General features: G+C 37.5%; 1 protein-coding gene and 1 long non-coding RNA gene across 2 annotated transcripts; one reads left to right on the forward strand and one right to left on the reverse strand.

Moving 5' to 3' along the window:
- Nucleotides 1-7,257: 7,257 nt before the first annotated feature.
- On the reverse strand, nt 7,258-13,791 carry LOC149775992 (uncharacterized). The gene is made up of 2 exons (XR_016416093.1): nt 13,620-13,791; nt 7,258-8,416 (listed from the first exon to the last, which is right to left on the reverse strand). It is a non-coding gene; the product is annotated as an uncharacterized LOC149775992 (long non-coding RNA).
- A 415-nt stretch (nt 13,792-14,206) lies between these two features.
- Nucleotides 14,207-19,058, forward strand: LOC149775993 (uncharacterized). Its single transcript, XM_089941227.1, has 4 exons — nt 14,207-14,359; nt 16,171-16,386; nt 17,577-17,612; nt 18,340-19,058. The coding sequence occupies exons 1-4, from the start codon at nt 14,317-14,319 to the stop codon at nt 18,717-18,719; spliced, it is 675 nt and encodes a 224-aa protein (XP_089797353.1). The 5' UTR covers nt 14,207-14,316; the 3' UTR covers nt 18,720-19,058.
- The last annotated feature ends 348 nt before the right edge of the window (nt 19,059-19,406 follow it).

Raw genomic sequence — 19,406 nt, forward strand, 5'->3', positions numbered from 1 at the left:
ACTACCGCGTTGACATGTGCTCTCTGCTTGATGAATCAGACTGGCCATATTGCTGGTTTTTACAAAGAGTATCTGACATTCATTTAATATAATTGAATTTCTGTACAACAACATTATAAAAGAGTTTGCTGTTGATATCACATGACTATTGGACTTCTGATGTCGTCATTTGAGATTTGTGAAGTCATATGACTCATAATGCAAATGGTGAGCACTGGGTCAGGTTTCATCTATGCCATAGTTTTGTCTAGTCTGTCAGCGGATTAACGACATAATGAGTATAATACTTGCCATTTCTGAGAAAATAAATCATTTTCCTATTGATTTCCTGCAAGTATAAGTTGCTATAACATAAGTTTAAATTTTCTTGGCCTACTGGTAGCGACAACCATATGTTGCTACACACAGTGGCGGCAAATTCCAAATTTTTCGATATGCAGTTGCAATCACCCCATACCCTAACCTAAATGTCCAAATATAAAAAATGGGGTGGAAATATTCAAAGGAAACTCGGATTAGAAAATGGACTGCTATTTGTTTTAAACCAAATGTGTAGTCCATATTGTTGAATCTCAGAGCCGACATGAGAAATTGTTGGCCCATGTTTTACATATTAAAAAAAGAATCAACAGTATATAATTTTGCTGGTCTTTTGTCAAAATTTAAATTAATCCTTTTGAAATTGTTTTTAATGATGGATTTTTAACCAAATCATCTTAAGGAGAATAGGTTGCTTGAAAAATGTTGTCTTGGATTTTATTGGCACATATAAATTTTTGTTACAAGACAAGATTCTAATTATTTGCATTTATTGTTTTTTTTCTTTACTGTAATAGGAAATGTTACTTTCTATGAGATGCATAGATATTATGCTACAGAATTCTTTAGAATTAAACGCTTTAAAGGAAACAAAACATAATTGATGTTCATTCTGTTGTTCCCACTTAGCAGCATAATTCAGCAAAATAAAGTTATAATTTTTATTCTGTACATTGAAATGAATAGGAATATAATCTAACTTGTTTTGTGTGATACATTTGGTAGTCTTGTACATGTTCATCTTTTCTGACTTTGCTGTTTTTGGAGAGCATTGAAAAAGAAACGTCTTTAGGTTTAGAAAATGCATGTTTTATAATCTGAAATGTTCTTTAATTCCATTCAGGAATGGTCATATGTGAATCTTGAAAAAAGTAATTTCATCTTGGAAAAACCCTGGAAATGACCTGGAAATTTATCTTTAGAAAAGCGTGGGAATCATGAAAAAAGTATTTTAAACATAAGAGATCATGGGTGTCTTATGTACAAATATAGAGACATAGTTACAACTACAGTGTGTGTCTGTCATTGTTAAGAACAAGAATAAGTAAGACATATAACAAGTAATTTGTTGCATCTATCTATAATCCAATAATTAAAAGGATTATCTTAGTTTCACACTCGTTTCAAGATGTCGTTTTCATTATTAGACATTCTTATCATTCTTGAAAACATACTTTCTCATAAATTTTTCAAAACGAACTACATTATAGTTTCAGACATGTCAGAGGTATTGTTCCATTTGAAAGAATTAATAGTACATGAAGATAATTGTTATAATGAATTTTTGTAGTACAAGTTTGCCCAAATGTTTTAAGTATAATGTGCAGGAATAAGATTTGAATAATGTAGTTTTGATGTTCAAGTAGCAGTAAATAAATTTACCTAAAGCATATTTGTTTGAGTACACAAAAAAATGTAATGTCTTGTATCTTCATTGCTTGATAGATTGGATTTTAAAATCTGACCAATAGTAAGTATAACTGTTGACAAATGCATGGGCAGGGCCATAAAGAAGCACAGACAGAGAGATGGTACTTTTAAAGAAGTTGACTGAAAAACCATGCTTAATGATTTTTGTGTAATATAAAGCAAATTGATGAACCAGTACTATTGGTATATCAAATTGTGATCCGCCCATGGTACAATAATACGCATATATAAACATTCTCACAACCTTTGTGCTTTTGATTCTAGGTCACTGATAAATTTCCACACATTAATCATTAGTGACATGAAAATAGCAATACAAAATGTTAATAATCCCCATTTTCTAAATGAATTTAATATGGTACACAATTTCATTACAATCCTGTCTCCTTTCGATTCCCCTATCCCCTCTCGTGCATAATGGGAAAAACTAAGCAGAAATCTGGAGTGAGAGAGAAAAAGATTTTGGGTTGAAAACCTTGAAATTGAACTTATCCAAGTAACCTACAAGAATATGATTCATCATGTGTGCACTTTCCTTGGGATTTATCTACAGCGTTTATATAATAATAATAATAATAATGAGGACTTTGTATAGCGCCTAATCTTTAGAAGCTCTAAGTGCTTTACAACTTTATACAACACCTATAAGATAAGAAACATAATAATATTATTACAAAAACAAGCAACATGAAATTAGAAAAACATTTAAAAAAATAAAAAACATGCTGAAACTATTTCAGGTAGGAAACATTAGGTCTTTAAGTTTGCTCTTGCTGTCGAAATAAGTGAGTTTTGAGAGCCCTCTTGAATTTGATCACTGTGTCTTTGTGTCTAAGTTCAGTGGGCAATTCATTCCACGTTGCTGGGCCCTGGTATGCAAAAGAACGCTGTCCATATGACTTTGTTTTCATACTTGGAATAATGAGTATACAATTGTCAGAAGAGGAGCGTAAGTATCTTGCTGGTGTATACACATGAGTGAGGTCAGATAGGTATGTTGGACTAGAGTCCGACAGTGAAATGTAGCACAGAGAACAAATTTTGTGTTTGATTCTGTATCGAATGGATAACCAGTGTAGGGTACAGAGCAGCGGGCAGGTGTGCTCTGATCGTAGTACTCTAAGTATGATCCGAGCAGCTGTGTTTTGAACTTTTTGAAGTTTCTGGAGTAGATATTGAGATGAACCAGACAGAATTGAGTTACAATTGTCCAGTCCCGAAAGTACTAATGAACACACAAGTGTTTTAGTGGCATCAACTTAAAGATACTTGCGAATTGAGCTGATGTGTCTCAGCTCAAGATATGCAGCCTTGCATATGTTCATGACATGTTGGTGCAATGTGAGAGTACTGTCCAGAGTAACACCTAGGTTTCGTACTGATTGTGTGAATTTAATGTTGGTGTTGTTGATATTTATTGTTTTAGGTAAAGGATGTGAATGAGAAAGTCTTTGTTTTGTGATCATAATGGCCTTAGTTTTATCATCATTCATCTGCAGCTTGATACATGTCATCCATGATTTCACATCAGAAATGCACCTCTCTACACCATGGATGGTAGCATCAACTTCAGCTGGGTGGCTAGTTTTGAATATTTGCGTGTCATCAGCATACAATTGATGAGACACTGGATGATGATCTATGACACTTGAGAGCAACTGAGTGTACAGAATGAAGAGAACAGGTCCAAGAACAGACCCCTGTGGAACACCACAACATAGATCAACTGGGTTGGAGTGTATTCCTTTTACAGATACAATTTGTGTCCTGTTGACCAAGTAGGACTTGAACCACAGTAAGGCTGTATCATGAATGCCAAATACATGCTGGAGACGGAAAAGTAACATATCATGGTTTATTGTGTCAAATGCTGCAGACAAATCAAGGAGGGTGAGGACTGTAATCTTTCCACAATCCAATGCAGAGAGAATGTCATTAACTACTTTTAAAAGAGTTCAGTACTGTGGCAAGGGCGATATGCAGATTGTACATTGCTAAAAAGACTGTTTGAATTTAGATGAGATACAAGCTGGGATAGAACAACCTTTTCTAAGACTTTTTAAATGAATGGGAGATTAGAAACTGGGCGGTAGTTCTTTAAATCATTATGGTCTAGTGTTGGATTCTTCAGCAGAGGCTTTACAATGGCAGTTTTGAAAAATGATGGGAATTTCCCAGATGAGAGAGAGGTATTAATAACATCAGTTAGTGAAGGCAATACTGGATCTATGCACTCAAGTAGCAGTGATGTTGGAACTGGATCAAGTTCACATGACTTTGGTGCACTCTTCATCATAATTGTATGTACAAAATCCATAGAGACAGGTTCAAATGCTGCTAATGGTTGCCGCTCAAATTCTGTATCCCAACTGTATTGTGACGACGAGTCAATTGAAATTATGGTGTCAAGCTTATCTCTAATGGTTTGTACTTTGTCACGGAAAAAATTTGCAAACATGTCCGGAAGGTCAACTGGAGAGAAGGTAGTTGGAAGTGGTGTTGATTTGTTCCTTGACATTAGCTTGTTAGTAATCTTGAAGAGCTCTTTGCAGCTGGAACTTTCCATGATCTTAGTAGTGTAGTGGGCTGATTTCGCTGCATGGACTATATTTATGACATTCTTCTTAGCGACTTCATAGATTTGCTTATGAATAGTCTGGTGGAAAGCCAGATCCTCTCAGCTTTATGGCGGTCTCTTTTAGCAGTGCAAAGCTGGTCCCTAACACTGCTATACCATGGAGAACACTTTTGAATTGATACTCTGCACTTGGTAGCTGGGGCATGTTTGTCAAGTAATGAACGCAGACAGTTATCGACTTGTTCTGCTGTAGGAGGTAAGCAAGTTGTTAGGTTAGCTTGGATGTCGTGCATTAATTTGGTTCTATTTATCATACGGAGGTTTCTCTTAGTAGTAGATAAAGGTGGAGGGTTAGGGGCTGATACGTCAAGATGGCATAAAATGCAGAGGTGATCTGATGCAAGGTCATGGGATACCAGGGAGGACCGTAGAATGTTATCATCAGGTCTATGAAGAATCCAGTCTAAAATGTGACCATGTTTATGGGTGGGTTGGTTAACTGACTGTTTGAGGTTGAAAACATTAATGGAATCTAGGAGTTTTGATGTATTTGAGTTTCCGGGACAGTCAAAGTGAAAGTTGAAATCTCCAAGAACAATTAGGTTGCCACCTATCGAATTACCATAGTCCAGGAGGTTCGGAAACTGCTCCAAAAAGAGAGAATCAGGTAGCTTGTTTTTTCTACTAGGAGGAGGGCGGTATAGGCAGAAAAAATGTACTGACCTTTGCTCCAGTGTGAGTGTGGTTTGGACTAGTTCAAACGATGTATGGTCGAAACTGAATGTTGTGGTTTAGTTCAGACGTTTTATTATGGAGGTCTTTGTGATGACAGCAGTTCCACCTCCGTGAGAATTACTGGGGAACGACTTGATGGAGTAACCAATGGGTGTTAGATCCACACACTTGGGCTCATCACCTGATGTTTTTAGCCATGTTTCTGTCAAGAATAATATGTCAACATTTTCATCGTTGATAAATTTAACTATTTCTATGCGTTTTTCTGGTGGTCCTACTGACTAGGCATTGAATAATGCAATGCGCAGAGGTATTTCTTGGATAGTTGACATAAAGGTTGATGAATTAATTTGGATTTGAATTAGGTTATCTAAATTAACGGTCGAATTTTTTAAAAATGGTTGTGTCGAATTAAGGGAGATAACTGGAATTCTTCTTCCTGTTCTACGCCGGCCAGCTTTGATCAATGATACAAAGCTGCAAACCCTGTCGACATTATACGGTAAATTTCTCAGTTACATGGTGCACATACTATGATGTATTTAATGTTTTGTTGTTGTTTCTTAAACCTATTATAATATTCAAAAAAGTATTAATTAAATATGAAAATGTCCAAAGGCTGCTATCTCTTTCTCTCTATCTCCCATCGCAGCAAGATACAGGCAAAAATCATTGAAAAGAAGAGTGTAGAGAATTTTCGCTTGTGTCATCCCAGGTTATCTCTGGGCATATGAATGTTAGTAAAAGTTAAGTCAAATCGACCACAGGATGAGAGAGAGAGAGAGAGAGAGAGAACCGACCAAAGGATGAGAGAGAGAGAGAGAGAGAGAGAGAATTTGAGTTTTAAAGTCAAACTGACCAAAGGGGGGCAGAGAGTTTTATGATCAGTAGTACTGTTTTCAAAGCAGAATACTGACTTAGATCAACTGTAAATATCTTAAATGATTTTAATTACCTCTTGTTAGTTCGTCATTTAGCTTAGTTTCTATTCCACATTAATTCCCATGCGCTGATACATGAATGGCTTAGCGTTCATGTGAATTGTGTAGCTAACCAAGTGTGTAGTGCTCAACTTTCTTCATTAAAACCATTTTTCATCTTTAAATCATAAGTGTGTTTTATATTGATTTAATCAATGTGAAGAAAAATAGAAACTAGAAAAACAAAAACAATCAACTTATCAATATGCAAAGGTGATTTTGAATAGCCACAAAAGACAGAACTACATTTTGTAGAGGACACACTTGGGGATATGAAGAGTTCATTCACTCGGTCACAACACAGCTGCCTGTAGTAAATCTGAATTCTGTTCAAAGGGCAAACATATGTATTTGTATGTGATATAAATAAAATATATGTATAGTATGTATGCTGTATCAGTGATATACCACTTGTATAAATTTTTCATTAAAAGGAAACTCGGACAGCCTTGTTTTCTTTTAACAAAATATCTTTACATCTCGTGGTATATCATTGATACAGTTTACATACTATACACATGTTCTCTCTCTCTCTCTCTTTATATATATATATATATATATATATATATATATATATATATATATATATATATATATATATATATATATATATATACACACACACGCGCAAATAATGCATAATTTTCACATATCATTAATAATTTCTGCAAACTAAAATTGTTAAGAAATAAAGCATCTGGTGTCAAAAGTGGCTTCATGGGACAATGACCCAACTAAAAAGTCTCTATATATTAAACTACAAAGGCAAAAGAATACCTCCCTGCCTCACTCCATTGATTACATGGAATGAATAGGATACTGCACTTTCCTCACTGTTTGCCATTCCAGTTAACTAAAGAATGATTTCTTTAGAAGGATATTTGATTGTCAAACAACTTTTGAACAGTGTCCAAAGTAAATAGTTAATATCAGCATGATACAATGTTTTCAAAGATGGCTTACATTTGAATGTATGATGTTATCGAGAAGGTCGAAGTGTGACCATGCTTAGTTCAATAGAAGCAAGATGGTGCACACAGTAGGAATGCTAAATTTTGCTGTAGAGAGACTGCAGAGAGGAAAGCATACTCATCATTTCCATCCTGCTCGTGAAGAAGACAGTGTTTCTAGATGACTTAAAACCATTTCCTATAGCTTGACCATACACCTGGAAATAGAAGACAAATATTTTCTGTGGAATAAATAACACAAAATGCTGACACAATACCCCAAAATAAGTGTGGCTGGTTACATTTATGATTTGTAAGTTTTGATCGGCTTATTGTTTTTCTGCATGGTTGCATTCAGTGTCAGCTTATATTCGAGTTAAAAATGATTGGTACTAAACGGTTGTTATGAAAGACAACGACCTGTTTTTAAAATACTAAAGTAATCATTTCTTTAAATTCATACTTTTATAGTCTGTATTAATGAAATTAGATTAACGTTGGAGACAAATTTCTGTTTTCATGTCTTAACTTATATGTATACAAGATTTGCATTAGATGACTTTCTTTTCAAAGATATTACAAAAATCTCAAAGCTTATGTTTGTGGTTGTATGCAAAACACTGTGGAACATAAAGGAAAACTGCTTCACATGACTGCAGTAAGTGGTCCAGGTTTCAGAGCAGGGAGGTGAGGACGACATCATTATAGACCTTGATCTTGGTGGGCATCCAAATGTATTTTTCCTGCCAGACTCTTGACATGAAATCTTTCTAGAACTTGGCTCGCTTTCCGGATCCTGGCTGTAATGTCATTGTTTAGTGACCCTGTGTCATGTCGGTGTTTGTTATGCCGTCACTTTGGTAGGTGTGGGTCGGGGTGCTTCCAATATTTTATTTAAATTATTATAGAAGTCCCACCCAGGCTCGATTTTGGTTGGAAGTTAAATTAGTGAAAGATAGATGTAAAGCTCCGAGCCCCCATTCAGCAATGGCGACGATTAAATGATTGAATATACAAAAACGTTAAATTTAACGAATACCAATTTAATGACAATTCAATAATCAAATGATTAAAATTTCCCAAGAACTCTCCTTCCGCTCGACCCTGTGATAGCCTATTGCATCATTTGATTAGTAGTGTGAAATAGCTTTCAACCTGTCCTTGTATTCTACTCATCTGTGTATTCTTCTCTCATATTCCTCAAATTCCTTCTCCTCCTCCTCCCGACTTCCTCCAAATTACTTCTTCTCGACTTCTCTATACTTCTATTTTTCCACTTTCTCCTTCTCAACTCCTTTTCCTCATCCTTCTCGAGTCGATACCGACTAGACTTGACTCCGACTGCTCTGCTAGTCTTACTTCCGTCTCCCCTTTTAGAGACTTGGGACGCACTGAACCGGAAGTTCTGTCCCCCAAAAAGCTTCCTGTGAAAACATGAATACGGTACAATATTTTCCTAAGCCCTCTCATCTAACATTACACCCAGTCTATCATCAGATAACGGCTATTAAATTCTTCGGTCACGCATTTATTCACATCGAAATACTCATACGTTCTAGAATGGTAAAACAATGTCGTAATAAAAGCGCGGTAATAATTACTTCTCATACATACATCAATAAATTGCGTCACATCAGTACATATTCCTAATCCCATTATACTAAACAATATCACAACAACCAGACGCATTTGTTTACAAATATCCATGCTCTGATATATCCATACATCCATACTAACTAATCTTACACACTTCAACCATTTTCCAAATTCACAATTCAAGAATGTGTAAATTCTAATAGATCACATGAATAAATGCACTAGCTTACTACGAAGTAATCTAATAGCGGATTACAAAATTAATTCTGACCACAAGCTAACAATTTACATAATTCTCTACATAATACTCAAATACGCCTGTAAATGAACACTACAAGGGTGATTCTACATACTAAACGATCCTAGTAATTAAGTGTACAGACTACACATAATTACACTTACAATGCCGTAATATTCTGCAAAAATCTAGCAAATAAACTATTGACCTTTAGGAAGCTTTGTCTTTCCTTAGAATCTGTTTCTAAGTTTTCCCGCCAAATTACGAGTGGCTTTCTCAAAGTAATCCTATTTGCTCAGCAATATTCCCAGGAGAACAAAATTTTTGCTTGCCAGTTAGAAGTTGTAATTCGGATCGAAATTGTTACCACCCCCTACGTCTCAATTCCGATTGGATGTCTCTTTGATCTGATCCAATCAAACTTAGTGGACAATGTCCTTCTCGCTGTCTGTCCACGCGCGGACGGATTTAGAACATGCCCCGGTCATCACGGGTTCCTCTGATGTTTGCAACACATAGGTGGGAAGTCGCTCGATCAAACTCCTATGCCGATTCAAGATGCCGGGTCGTCTTTCTGGTCAGGTAACTTTGCATATTAGATTAACTCTAGCCTGCGGTATGTTCAGACATCAAACATGGCTTGTAATAATAATGCTTTAGTTTATACACGACTTACGACCTGGCCTGAACAAACGTGACAGACCCATTTGAAGACATTTGCTTCCCAGGTATGTAAAACTCTCCACGTTCTTGAACTGTCTCCCTTGATCGTGATGGTTTGTAGTGGGTTTGTGTAAGATCCTGGCTGAAGTAGTACTTTTGTTTTATCCTGGTTTATTGTCAGACCAAACAGCCTAGATGCCTCAGAGAACGAATTCATAATGGTCTGTAGGTGATTTTCCATGTGTGCCATAAGTGCAGTCATCTGCAAACATAGCTTAGAGAAGTAGTCTTTCAAGTGTCTTTATTGCTGCAGAGAGATGACGCAAGTCAAACGGATCCATCAGGTGATACTGACGTAGATTCCAATATCTAGGTCCTTCAGTACATGGAGTAGGGTGAAGAAGAGGTTAAAAAATACATTTGCTAGCTCACAGCCCTGCTTCACTCCGGTCAAGACGCCAAAGTGCTCTCAGCACTCACCACTGACCAAGTCCTCTCCAGTCATATCATCATGGAACAACTTAATAATGGTGATAACCTTTCTAGAGCAGCCATATTTTCCAAGGACAAACCACAGTGCTTCTCTATTTAAACAGTCGAAAGCCTTTGTGCGGCCTGGACGGAATCCACACTGTAGTTCAGTTAGCATTACCTCTGAGATGATTGAGACAAGCCTGTTCATGATGGTAGGGGCAAGAATCTTCCTGCAAAGGAGAGCAGAGAAATTCCTCTATAGCTGTTGAAGTTAAATCCAGCTTGTACAGTGATATGATGGTGGCATCTCGAAGATCAGTAGGCATATCCTTTAATGATTCATCTGTTAAATGGCCTTCGACACCTCCTATCTCGTAGACTGGTTTTTGATGGGTTTTGTGCAGTGCTGCTCTATCAACAGTGGGTGGGCGATTCAGGAGCTCGCTGAAGTTTTCATTCCATCTTGATTTTATCCCTTCTATGTCTTTGACGGTTGTGGTGCCATCTTCAGAGAGTAGAGTGGTGGATCCTAATCTGAATGGGTTATAAACACTTTAATGGCACTAAAAACATTTTGGATTTCTTCATATCAGCATATTGTTGTATTTCCTCAGCCGTGTTTTCCCATGATCGATCGTGCATTTTGCGGAGTTTCCATTGAGCCCTTGTCTGCAGGTGCTTTAGCTTGTCTTTCTTGGAGATGGAGTTTTGATCTTTCTACCACTCAGAGTATGCCTTGTTCTATTCTTCAATCAGGCTCTTGATGTTGTCTTCATACTCATCAAACCAGTCATAATGGACTCTGTTCTATGACCCAGGACTTACTTAGTTGTTTCCGTCACCATCTCTTTTAACTGGTTGCATTTTTTCACTTGGGCCTCCAGTCAATGGTCCTTTGACAGACCGCTTGTTGTCGAGTTGACTTGGAACTCCTGGTTATGCTCCGGCAACTGTAACTTGCTTGTGTTGAAGACAAGTCTCACCCTTCTGGGTCGCTTGTAGTGGTGAGGTATAATGTATAGGTTAAACTTGGTTCTGACAAGTCTGTGGTCAGTTGAACACTCTGCTCCGCGTATGCTCCGCGTATGACTCTAGTAATGAGTACATTGCTGATGTCCCTAAGTTTAGTGATGAAATAGTCTATGAGGTGCCAATGCTTAGATCTCGAGTGCATCCACGTTGTCTTGTACTTGTCTGCTTGTCTAAATATGATGTTTCATATCACAAGGCTGTGTTCAGCACATTTTCTCAAGAGAAGCAAACCATTGCTGTTGCCAACAGCATGTTTTCCAATCACCCCACCCCACTGAGCTTTGTCCATATCATCTCGGGTGTTGAAATACCCCAACGAGATCAGCTTGTCATTGGCCGAAGTGAAGGTAGAGTCCAAGCTGGTATAAAACTGTTCCTTGGTTTCAGCTGGGAATGTCATGGTTTGGGGCATAGGCACTTGTGATTGTCAGGAAGCGTTGGTAAGTCTTGAAGGTGGCTCAGAAGGCTTACCATAATGGCAAGTCCCATTCCATTGATCATGTCCTCTTCTTCTGCATTTCCCTTCCAGAACAATGTTTATTCATCTCCTATCTCCGTCAGTGATCCTTCCACAGGAGGTCGGGTCTCACTGAGTGCTGCCAAATTGATGTTGTTTCGTGCTAGTTCTCTCGCGATAAGGGCTGTTCGTCTTTTGGGGTCTTGCCCCTGTGTATCTATCCATGAGAGTACGGACACTTCATGCTCCTATAAGTTTCATTTTCCCCGGTTTCATTGTTCGGCTAGGTTCTGCGTTTCGACTCCACTGGAGGATGATCTGCCATTGCAACACCCCATGACACCCTCTTGAACCGGTTATCGAATAAACCCTCAATTTTACTGCAGTAATTATTGGCGTTCCCAGTGCTTTGAAATACGTTAAAACTTCTCAAAACCCACATTTTACCATTCTTCTGATTCGTTTCTACATTAAAAACCTTGAATAATCTAAATGTTTTTTTGTTAACGTCCCATATATTATAGACCAAAGCTGTTCTTGTTGAACCGCTCCGGTGGCCTAGTGGTTAGAGCGTCCGCCTTGGATGCGGGAGGTCGTGGATTCGATCCCCGGCCGAGCCATACCAAAGACTTACAAAAATGGTACTAACAGCTGCCTCGCTTGGCGTTCAGCGTTAAGAGGTTAGTGTTAGGAGTGGTCGGCCTGGTGTCAGGATAACGTGACTGGGTGGGACATCATGCTACATGTTGCGGCATGATGCCCCAGTGCTAGACATCACTATAAACTGCCACATTGCATCGTAGCGATATGACTGAAAAATTGTTATCGCTACGTTAAAAATAAAAATCATATCACATCATATCACTGTTCTTGTTGAATCTGGGCAAATTATTCTGTCCTCTTAGCTGCTTAGTCACGTTGGTGGAAATGTTAATGAAGGTGCATATAAAGTAGCCAAAGCTACCCTGTACTCACCATGTACTCACTCTGTACTCACCCGTTTCCTAATGGAAGATTGCACACACTGACCTCAAATATTGTTTAAATCAACCTGTTCGACGTACTTGGCAAATTATGTGGAATGAAAACTCCACAAACAAACTTAAGAACAACATACCCACAATTGAAGATTGCACACATTCCTAGTATTGACCCAGTCACATAGATGAGATGGTATTGTGTCTAATGCTCATCAGACACACATATCTACCTACTTCTGCATATCTCCTGAATGTTGAGCCTCGAACGGAATGATACCATGCCACTGACCACTGGCAATGGAGCACAGCCTTGTCAAGTATGTCCATTTCCACACTTCGAGACCGAAGTACTTTGGTTTGAACTGCTGGGGAAAGAACCTATGCGACGAAGTACCATCCGATAAAATCATGGACTTTTAAAGGGGCTGCCGTTTATAAAACAAAATGAAATCATATTCAGTGGTTTTATATGTGGTTTTATATGTGTTACTTTCATCTCTTATTTTCTAAAATACATTTTATAAAATTTTAACATCTTGAAGTGGTTATCTATTATCTTTTTGTATCAATGTTTACATTGAATAGTTCGTCATCCTTCGTCATCCTTTATGGGTTTTTTCGGGGGGGGGGGGGGGCGATAATGGTGGCCGAATGATTTAAAGAGCTAATTTTTACCGATCACTGTCATCTCATCTCAGTCTCTAAGGTTCGAGTCTTGGGATCATCCAAAGTGGGTAGGTAAGACAGCTACCAGTAGCTTCACGTGGTTTGGTGGTTCTTACACAGTTTTTTCCGGGTTCATCCTCCACCAGTTATAATGGCCACCAAATACACCCTATCTTGCTCCGAAAATTGACAATAAATTTCAAAACAACAAAAATCCTGCATTTTTGTTCAATTCAGTTTTTGGTGCCCCGATTGGCCGAGTGGTCTAAAGCGCTCTTCGTTACGGATCACTGCCATCTCACCTCTGTCTGCGGCGGTTCGGGTCAAAGATTCAGCCAATGTGGGCATGTGAGAAAGCTTGCCAGTAGCTTCTCGTGGGTCGGTGGTTCTTTCCGGGGTTTTCCGGGTTCTTCCTCCACCATTAATACTGGCCGCCATGTATAGCCTATCGTGCTGAAAAATGGCGTTAAACCCCACAACAACAACCACATCAATTCAGTTTTACATTTTTCGAATTTTACCTTAGTTGGTGCTGCATAACCACTCGTTTTGAGCTGAGGTATCGTAAAATAATATTACATCAACAAGTACATACACTTATGTTGATAAAGCCCATGTATTGATCATATCCGCTGACAAATAAAAAACGTTGTAATTATTTGTCGATGGACTTCGCTTTGATCGTATCCGTTGACGCAGTATTTATACACACTGGCAAATAAACAGACTGATAGACAAACACACCTATATTTAATGTGCAAATGTTTATCTTGTTACATGTATTGATGTGTTGTCGGACGTTTGAGTGAATGGATGGATGAGAATAACATCAACAAACGAAAGAAAAGAAAACAATAAAGGAATGACACAGTGATTGAGGTTTGTCCTAATACAAGGCTTTGTTTGGAGGCGTACAAATCGCGTGGTTTAATATTCAAAAGCTTTTTTTTTTATCGCGTAAGTTACAAGTGCATGACCAGTCTTCGTAATATATACATATATATATATATATATTTGTGTGTGTTTACGTGGATATAAATTTAGATATTTGTGTGTGTGCAGGTATATATAGTGCTTACGTGTGTACATATTAATATATTGTTTACGTATATGTATCTATATATAGATTACGTAAGCACAAGTGTGGACAAAGCAAATCAAGCGATGATTTAAATGGAGTTGAGCTAAACATTTACAAGTGGATTGAAGTGACTTGTCATGGCGGTCTCTACCATAACCTACTATGGAGTTCATTTTACAGGTAAGGAAAAAATGGATCGAGATAAAGTTACTCGAAAATTGCTGACAACCGTACAGAATGTTATGAGGTTTCTGAGGGAGTAGGATATAGCGGAGAACGAGGAGTAAGGAAATGTATTATGGTATTGCCCAAAGCATTGTGTTGCCTTTAGTTGATATAAGTGATGTTTAGTTCATGTAATTCTACTAACATAAATTTACATTTTTATACCATTGTCAGGAAAAAATTATGTACTCAAGGCATTCCACTATTTACAAGAAAACTTAGTTGGATGATTCTCCTAATAGTATTTAGTCTTATAACTGAAACGTAATAAGGATAGAGAATCCGAATTGACATGCATTTATATAAAAGATAATAATGTGGCTATGAACCGTTTAATTACAACCTAATCGTATCCGTCTCAGGCTTAACAGTGGAGTGAATCACAGAATATATAAATTCCCACCTCTTTTTCTGCTGTCATCCCCCTCCCCTCTGCTCCAAAGAACATGAAAGAGTATGACTCGTCAATCAGGATGAAAATTTTATATACAGTTGTACTGGATTTTAGTTAAGAAAACACAGCGTGCATATGTAGTGAACTTAAGTTGCTAGAGGTTCACTTTTACCAACAGATGGACAGGATGACCTTCACCCACGCATAATTTATTGTATTGGATGTTTGTTTACACACACACACACACACACACACACACACACAGTTGGTGGTCGAATGTATAAGACTACGAATGAGGAAAAGATCGGCAGAAGGAAAAAAAGAGCCAGAAAATAAAGAGTAAAATGGTACAATGCATGAGGCATTGACCTAAGGCAAGGATACGTGCTTGCTCTGCTGAGGTAGGTAAGCAAGATCTATTAAAGGGATGACATAACTTTGAAAGTATGACCAAACTGAATACTTCTTAGCATCGATAAATGAGCGAAATCCAGATTACTCTCATCTCCAAAATCACCCGGTTCTCCTACTCCCCCCCACCCCTATGGAATATACAAGTGCTGGAATAGTCAGTCATGCTGGGCCATTCTATTCTTAATTTGGACTAGGAAAACACAGTTTACATGAGCTATTAAAATAAAATTTGTACCACTACGTGTGTTGGAAAGAAGTTGCTTTAGCCATGCTAGTCATTGCAGGATATAAGTGATGATTGTCAAAGGAATTGTAAAGTTCCTCACTCAAAATAAGTAGCATATTCCCCCAGCCGGCACAATACCCCTTCCAGGTCGCATACGATTGAAATTCAGTTCTAAAGAGGGTGCTTTGTTGGGGGATAACATTTACATTGGTTTTCCTCAAGATATATTACCACTGTAAAAGACAATGGGAAAAATATAATATAATTTGACTGATATGCCTCGAAGAAAATAATTCACCATGTCCTATAAAACTCGTGATGGAATGTTAATATAAACAGTTACTGTTGTAAATGGCAAGTCAGCTGATTTTTCTGTGGTGAAAGATAGATTATATAGCACAAGTGTTGTGGGTAGTTATTCAGAAAACGTACGCAGGATACAACTTTCCTTATACAAGGTATTAGGTCTGTAGGCCATGAAATTATTCTTTGTCAATAACTCCCATGATATTTTGAATCCATCGCGTTACAGTGTTAGTAAAATACACGTGGGTATCACAAATTCATTCACTTGTTAAAATTAAAATATGTTATTAGATAATTAGAAAATTGTTACAGGTTATCAATGATAAACCAAAATTTGTCATCTGCAATATAGAACAATATATCCGAATGAAAATATTTTTTAAATTTTAAACAAATCTGATATCTATAAAATATATATCATTTCAGCCTTTATCGTTTTGTGCTGTGTTACATCTATTGCACACGTGAGCGGTGATTCAGATGCGGCGAACCAAAGTCTTTACTGTAACGGCAGATGGTGCGTGCAGAATGAAGAATATTGTGATAAAATCCAAAATAAATGCCTTTTATGCCAATATACACAGCGTAACTATACACAGCGTAACTGTACTCCACATCTGGACTGCCTTTCGTATTGCATAGGTAAGGGGTGATCCTTCATGACACTTTAAAATTGTTGAGCAGGGAGAATATTAACTCGTTTCAGGTACGGCTTGTGTTAGATACGTAAGGTTTTGAAAGTCGCCATTATAATGAATTACGGCATACACAGTTATCGTTGACACAGATATATTGAATGATTATTATCACCATGAAAACTAGAATAAGTTTGATCGCTCGCCTTTGCACATGCTCGCGTATTTTTTCTTTCTTTTGCAGCCAACACTTTCTCACTTTGTCAGCCCGAGCCAGACTATGACCAGTGGTCATAGCACAAATTCAACACGTAATGTGTTTCTTCCTCCCGTGTGTCTACGTCCATAACATATGATCCAAATAATATTACAATATATATTAGCAGCAGGTAGGGTAACGGAAAGATGGAAGGATGCATGGACAGACGGATGGTATCACAATATCTCCGACGCTAAATCAATTAGTACCTTCCTTTGGTCCTAGGTCTCTGAGTCAGCTGTATATAAGGTGTCGTGAGTGAACTAGAGACGCAATAATATTTTTCGTAGAAATACAACTTTTCATAAAGGATTAGCATCACTTTCAGGTACACTTGTGCAGTTATAGTGTTGGCCACACACCTGCTCAGTGACTAATATTCAAATTTAGATCAACCTGTGTTATGGCCACCTCTTTTAAGATACCGCTTATTTTACGATGCATAATTTTCATACTTTAGACTAGGCCGTAGCAGGCAGCACGGTCATGGTGTAGAACCATGTCCCAAGCAGATCTCTTTGTGTTCACCCACCAAACAAGAACGAAATGGCGCATATTGCTCAATTAGTCAAATAGTTGTTCCGTATTGTTTACCACGGAAATCTCGCTCCTCGCCATCCAGCATTGTATATAGGCGAGAGTCGTATCAAAGAAACTCGGCAGCTTACGTATACAATATATGTTCACAAACCTGTGTAAAAGTTCCATCTGTTTTAAGAGTCCACTCTATCGAGTTTTAGATGGTCTCTTAAAATATGATTTACTGCATGATTTGTTCTACATCTTCCATATACAGTTTGTTTGAAAGAAGTGCGACCTGTTTCTGTATACAATCACGCAAATTAAAATGTGATGGCCATAATTAATGTTAACCCACGATGAACATTTACGTGTACTTATTAAATGCCCTTTTTCTTTATCTCTTGCTATGATTTCAGGGAAAGGAATTGAGCAGGGAATGCAAGACATACAAGGTATTATTTCTTCATTCTCATTTTATCTGAATGAAAACATACTTAAGTTGTAATACCTCGATTTTAATTTATGCTCATAAGGTACCTTTTAGAGTAAAGGTAAAATATTTAATGCCACGAAATAATATTTAATTGTGAATATATAAAAATTCTTGATTACGATGTTTGAAACAGCAATAAGAACGTGAGTGAAGATAACCGTATTGCAGGCCAACATGGGTTTTCGAATATAAGCGAATAAAGGTAACCACATTGCCAACTAGTATGAACTCGAGCATACATAAGTGTGAATTAAACAGCAATCGAACAATTTCTGATTTAATTTCTGAGAGATTTCTGATTTTCAAGGGTTCAAACAGAATTCATGAGACTTAAGCTGCTCATGTGGGAGTATATATTCAAGACTCGAATAACCTTTTGAAGGGTTGAGAGGTTAGATACAAAAGCCTATTCGTCACTGCCAATTATTAATATTCCAGTACATTTATTTTTGAAAATCAGAAGCTATAAGTGATCTAAATATGAAACATTAAGTTGAAAACGAATTCCTTTTCCATCACACATCGCACTCTACCCTCAGCCCCCCCCCCCGCACCAAGATTATTACTCCCACTTTTACTACTACCACTACTACTACGGATGTGTGCACAAAATATAATGATTGTTATTCATAGCAAGATAAACGACATGCAAAATATGCTAGATTAAACTTTCTTCTCTTTTTTAGGCACCATTCCAGAAGAAAATTCACCCTCTGCCTGGGCTATAATCCTGTTCATACTTTTCCTGGTTCTTTTCCTGGTTAGCTTTATCGTGAACCTTGCTTTTGCTATTCGGTTCCATCGACAGCGACAGGCAGCGATTCCGACCGGAACGGGACCTGAACATATTAAAATCGAGGCCCAAGAGGAAACACCACTAACTCGTGTGATGAAAGATAATGATGATACAGATGCCGAAAGACCTCACAAAGACGATAGAACACCACAGACTGAACGGATGGGAGAAAACGATGAGACAGCGGTCAAAGAACATGAACCTTACAATGGCGTTCAGGAACAAGGGTCAAGATCCGATGAGAAACAACACTTGGAGAACTTCTCTTGAAATAATGCACCAATATTTCAACATAAGGTGTTAGAATGTATTCCTTGGTACGGACAACTAAAATAAAGCAGCTTGATTTATTAGATAAAAATATTCCAACATATAAAGTAAAACACATGTTCATAAAGGAAAATCACGTTAGAACTGACCATTATACATCCATGAAAGTTTCTATATGTGGGGAGAGACACTAGTTTTCTTTTCATCATTCATCCTAACTACTTTACCTCGTAGTTAAATTATGTGTTCATCTGTCATATGGATTTTTCCTCACAATAACATTTATGTTTTGTAGCATAATATTTTTGTGCATTGAAGTGAGTAAACTTATCAATGGTATCTCGATTCCTTTATGAAAGTACAATGGTGGTTGTCAGACAGAACACCAATGATTGACTGCTTTTGGTTTTACGGCGCACCAGCACTAAATCTATTTAGCGCCAACAACAACAAAAGTAAACTGCAAACACCAACACAAGCATGCGTTTTCTCTATATAATGAACGCCTGTCTGCACACACACAAACGTACTCTGTTCAGTACACTGCCTTGTTTAGGCGTATATACTAAACTAGGTCATTTGACCCGAATGTGGTAGAAGTTTATTAAATACGCATTGAGTTCAATGTAAAAAAGTAGTCTTTAGTTTCAAAATGATTTTTAAAATAATGACTTTCTCTTTCATGTA

This window comes from Sinohyriopsis cumingii, chromosome 18, assembly GCF_028554795.1.
Source record: "Sinohyriopsis cumingii isolate HCF-2022 chromosome 18, ASM2855479v2, whole genome shotgun sequence".
NCBI lineage: Eukaryota > Metazoa > Mollusca > Bivalvia > Unionida > Unionidae > Sinohyriopsis > Sinohyriopsis cumingii.

Coding starts and splice junctions, on each gene's coding strand:
- LOC149775993 (XM_089941227.1), top strand. CDS start 14,317: ATGGCGGTCTCTACCATAACCTACTATGGAGTTCATTTTACAG. Junction 14,360..16,170: donor CTATGGAGTTCATTTTACAG/GTAAGGAAAAAA, acceptor ATATCATTTCAG/CCTTTATCGTTTTGTGCTGT. Junction 16,387..17,576: donor CTGCCTTTCGTATTGCATAG/GTAAGGGGTGAT, acceptor CTATGATTTCAG/GGAAAGGAATTGAGCAGGGA.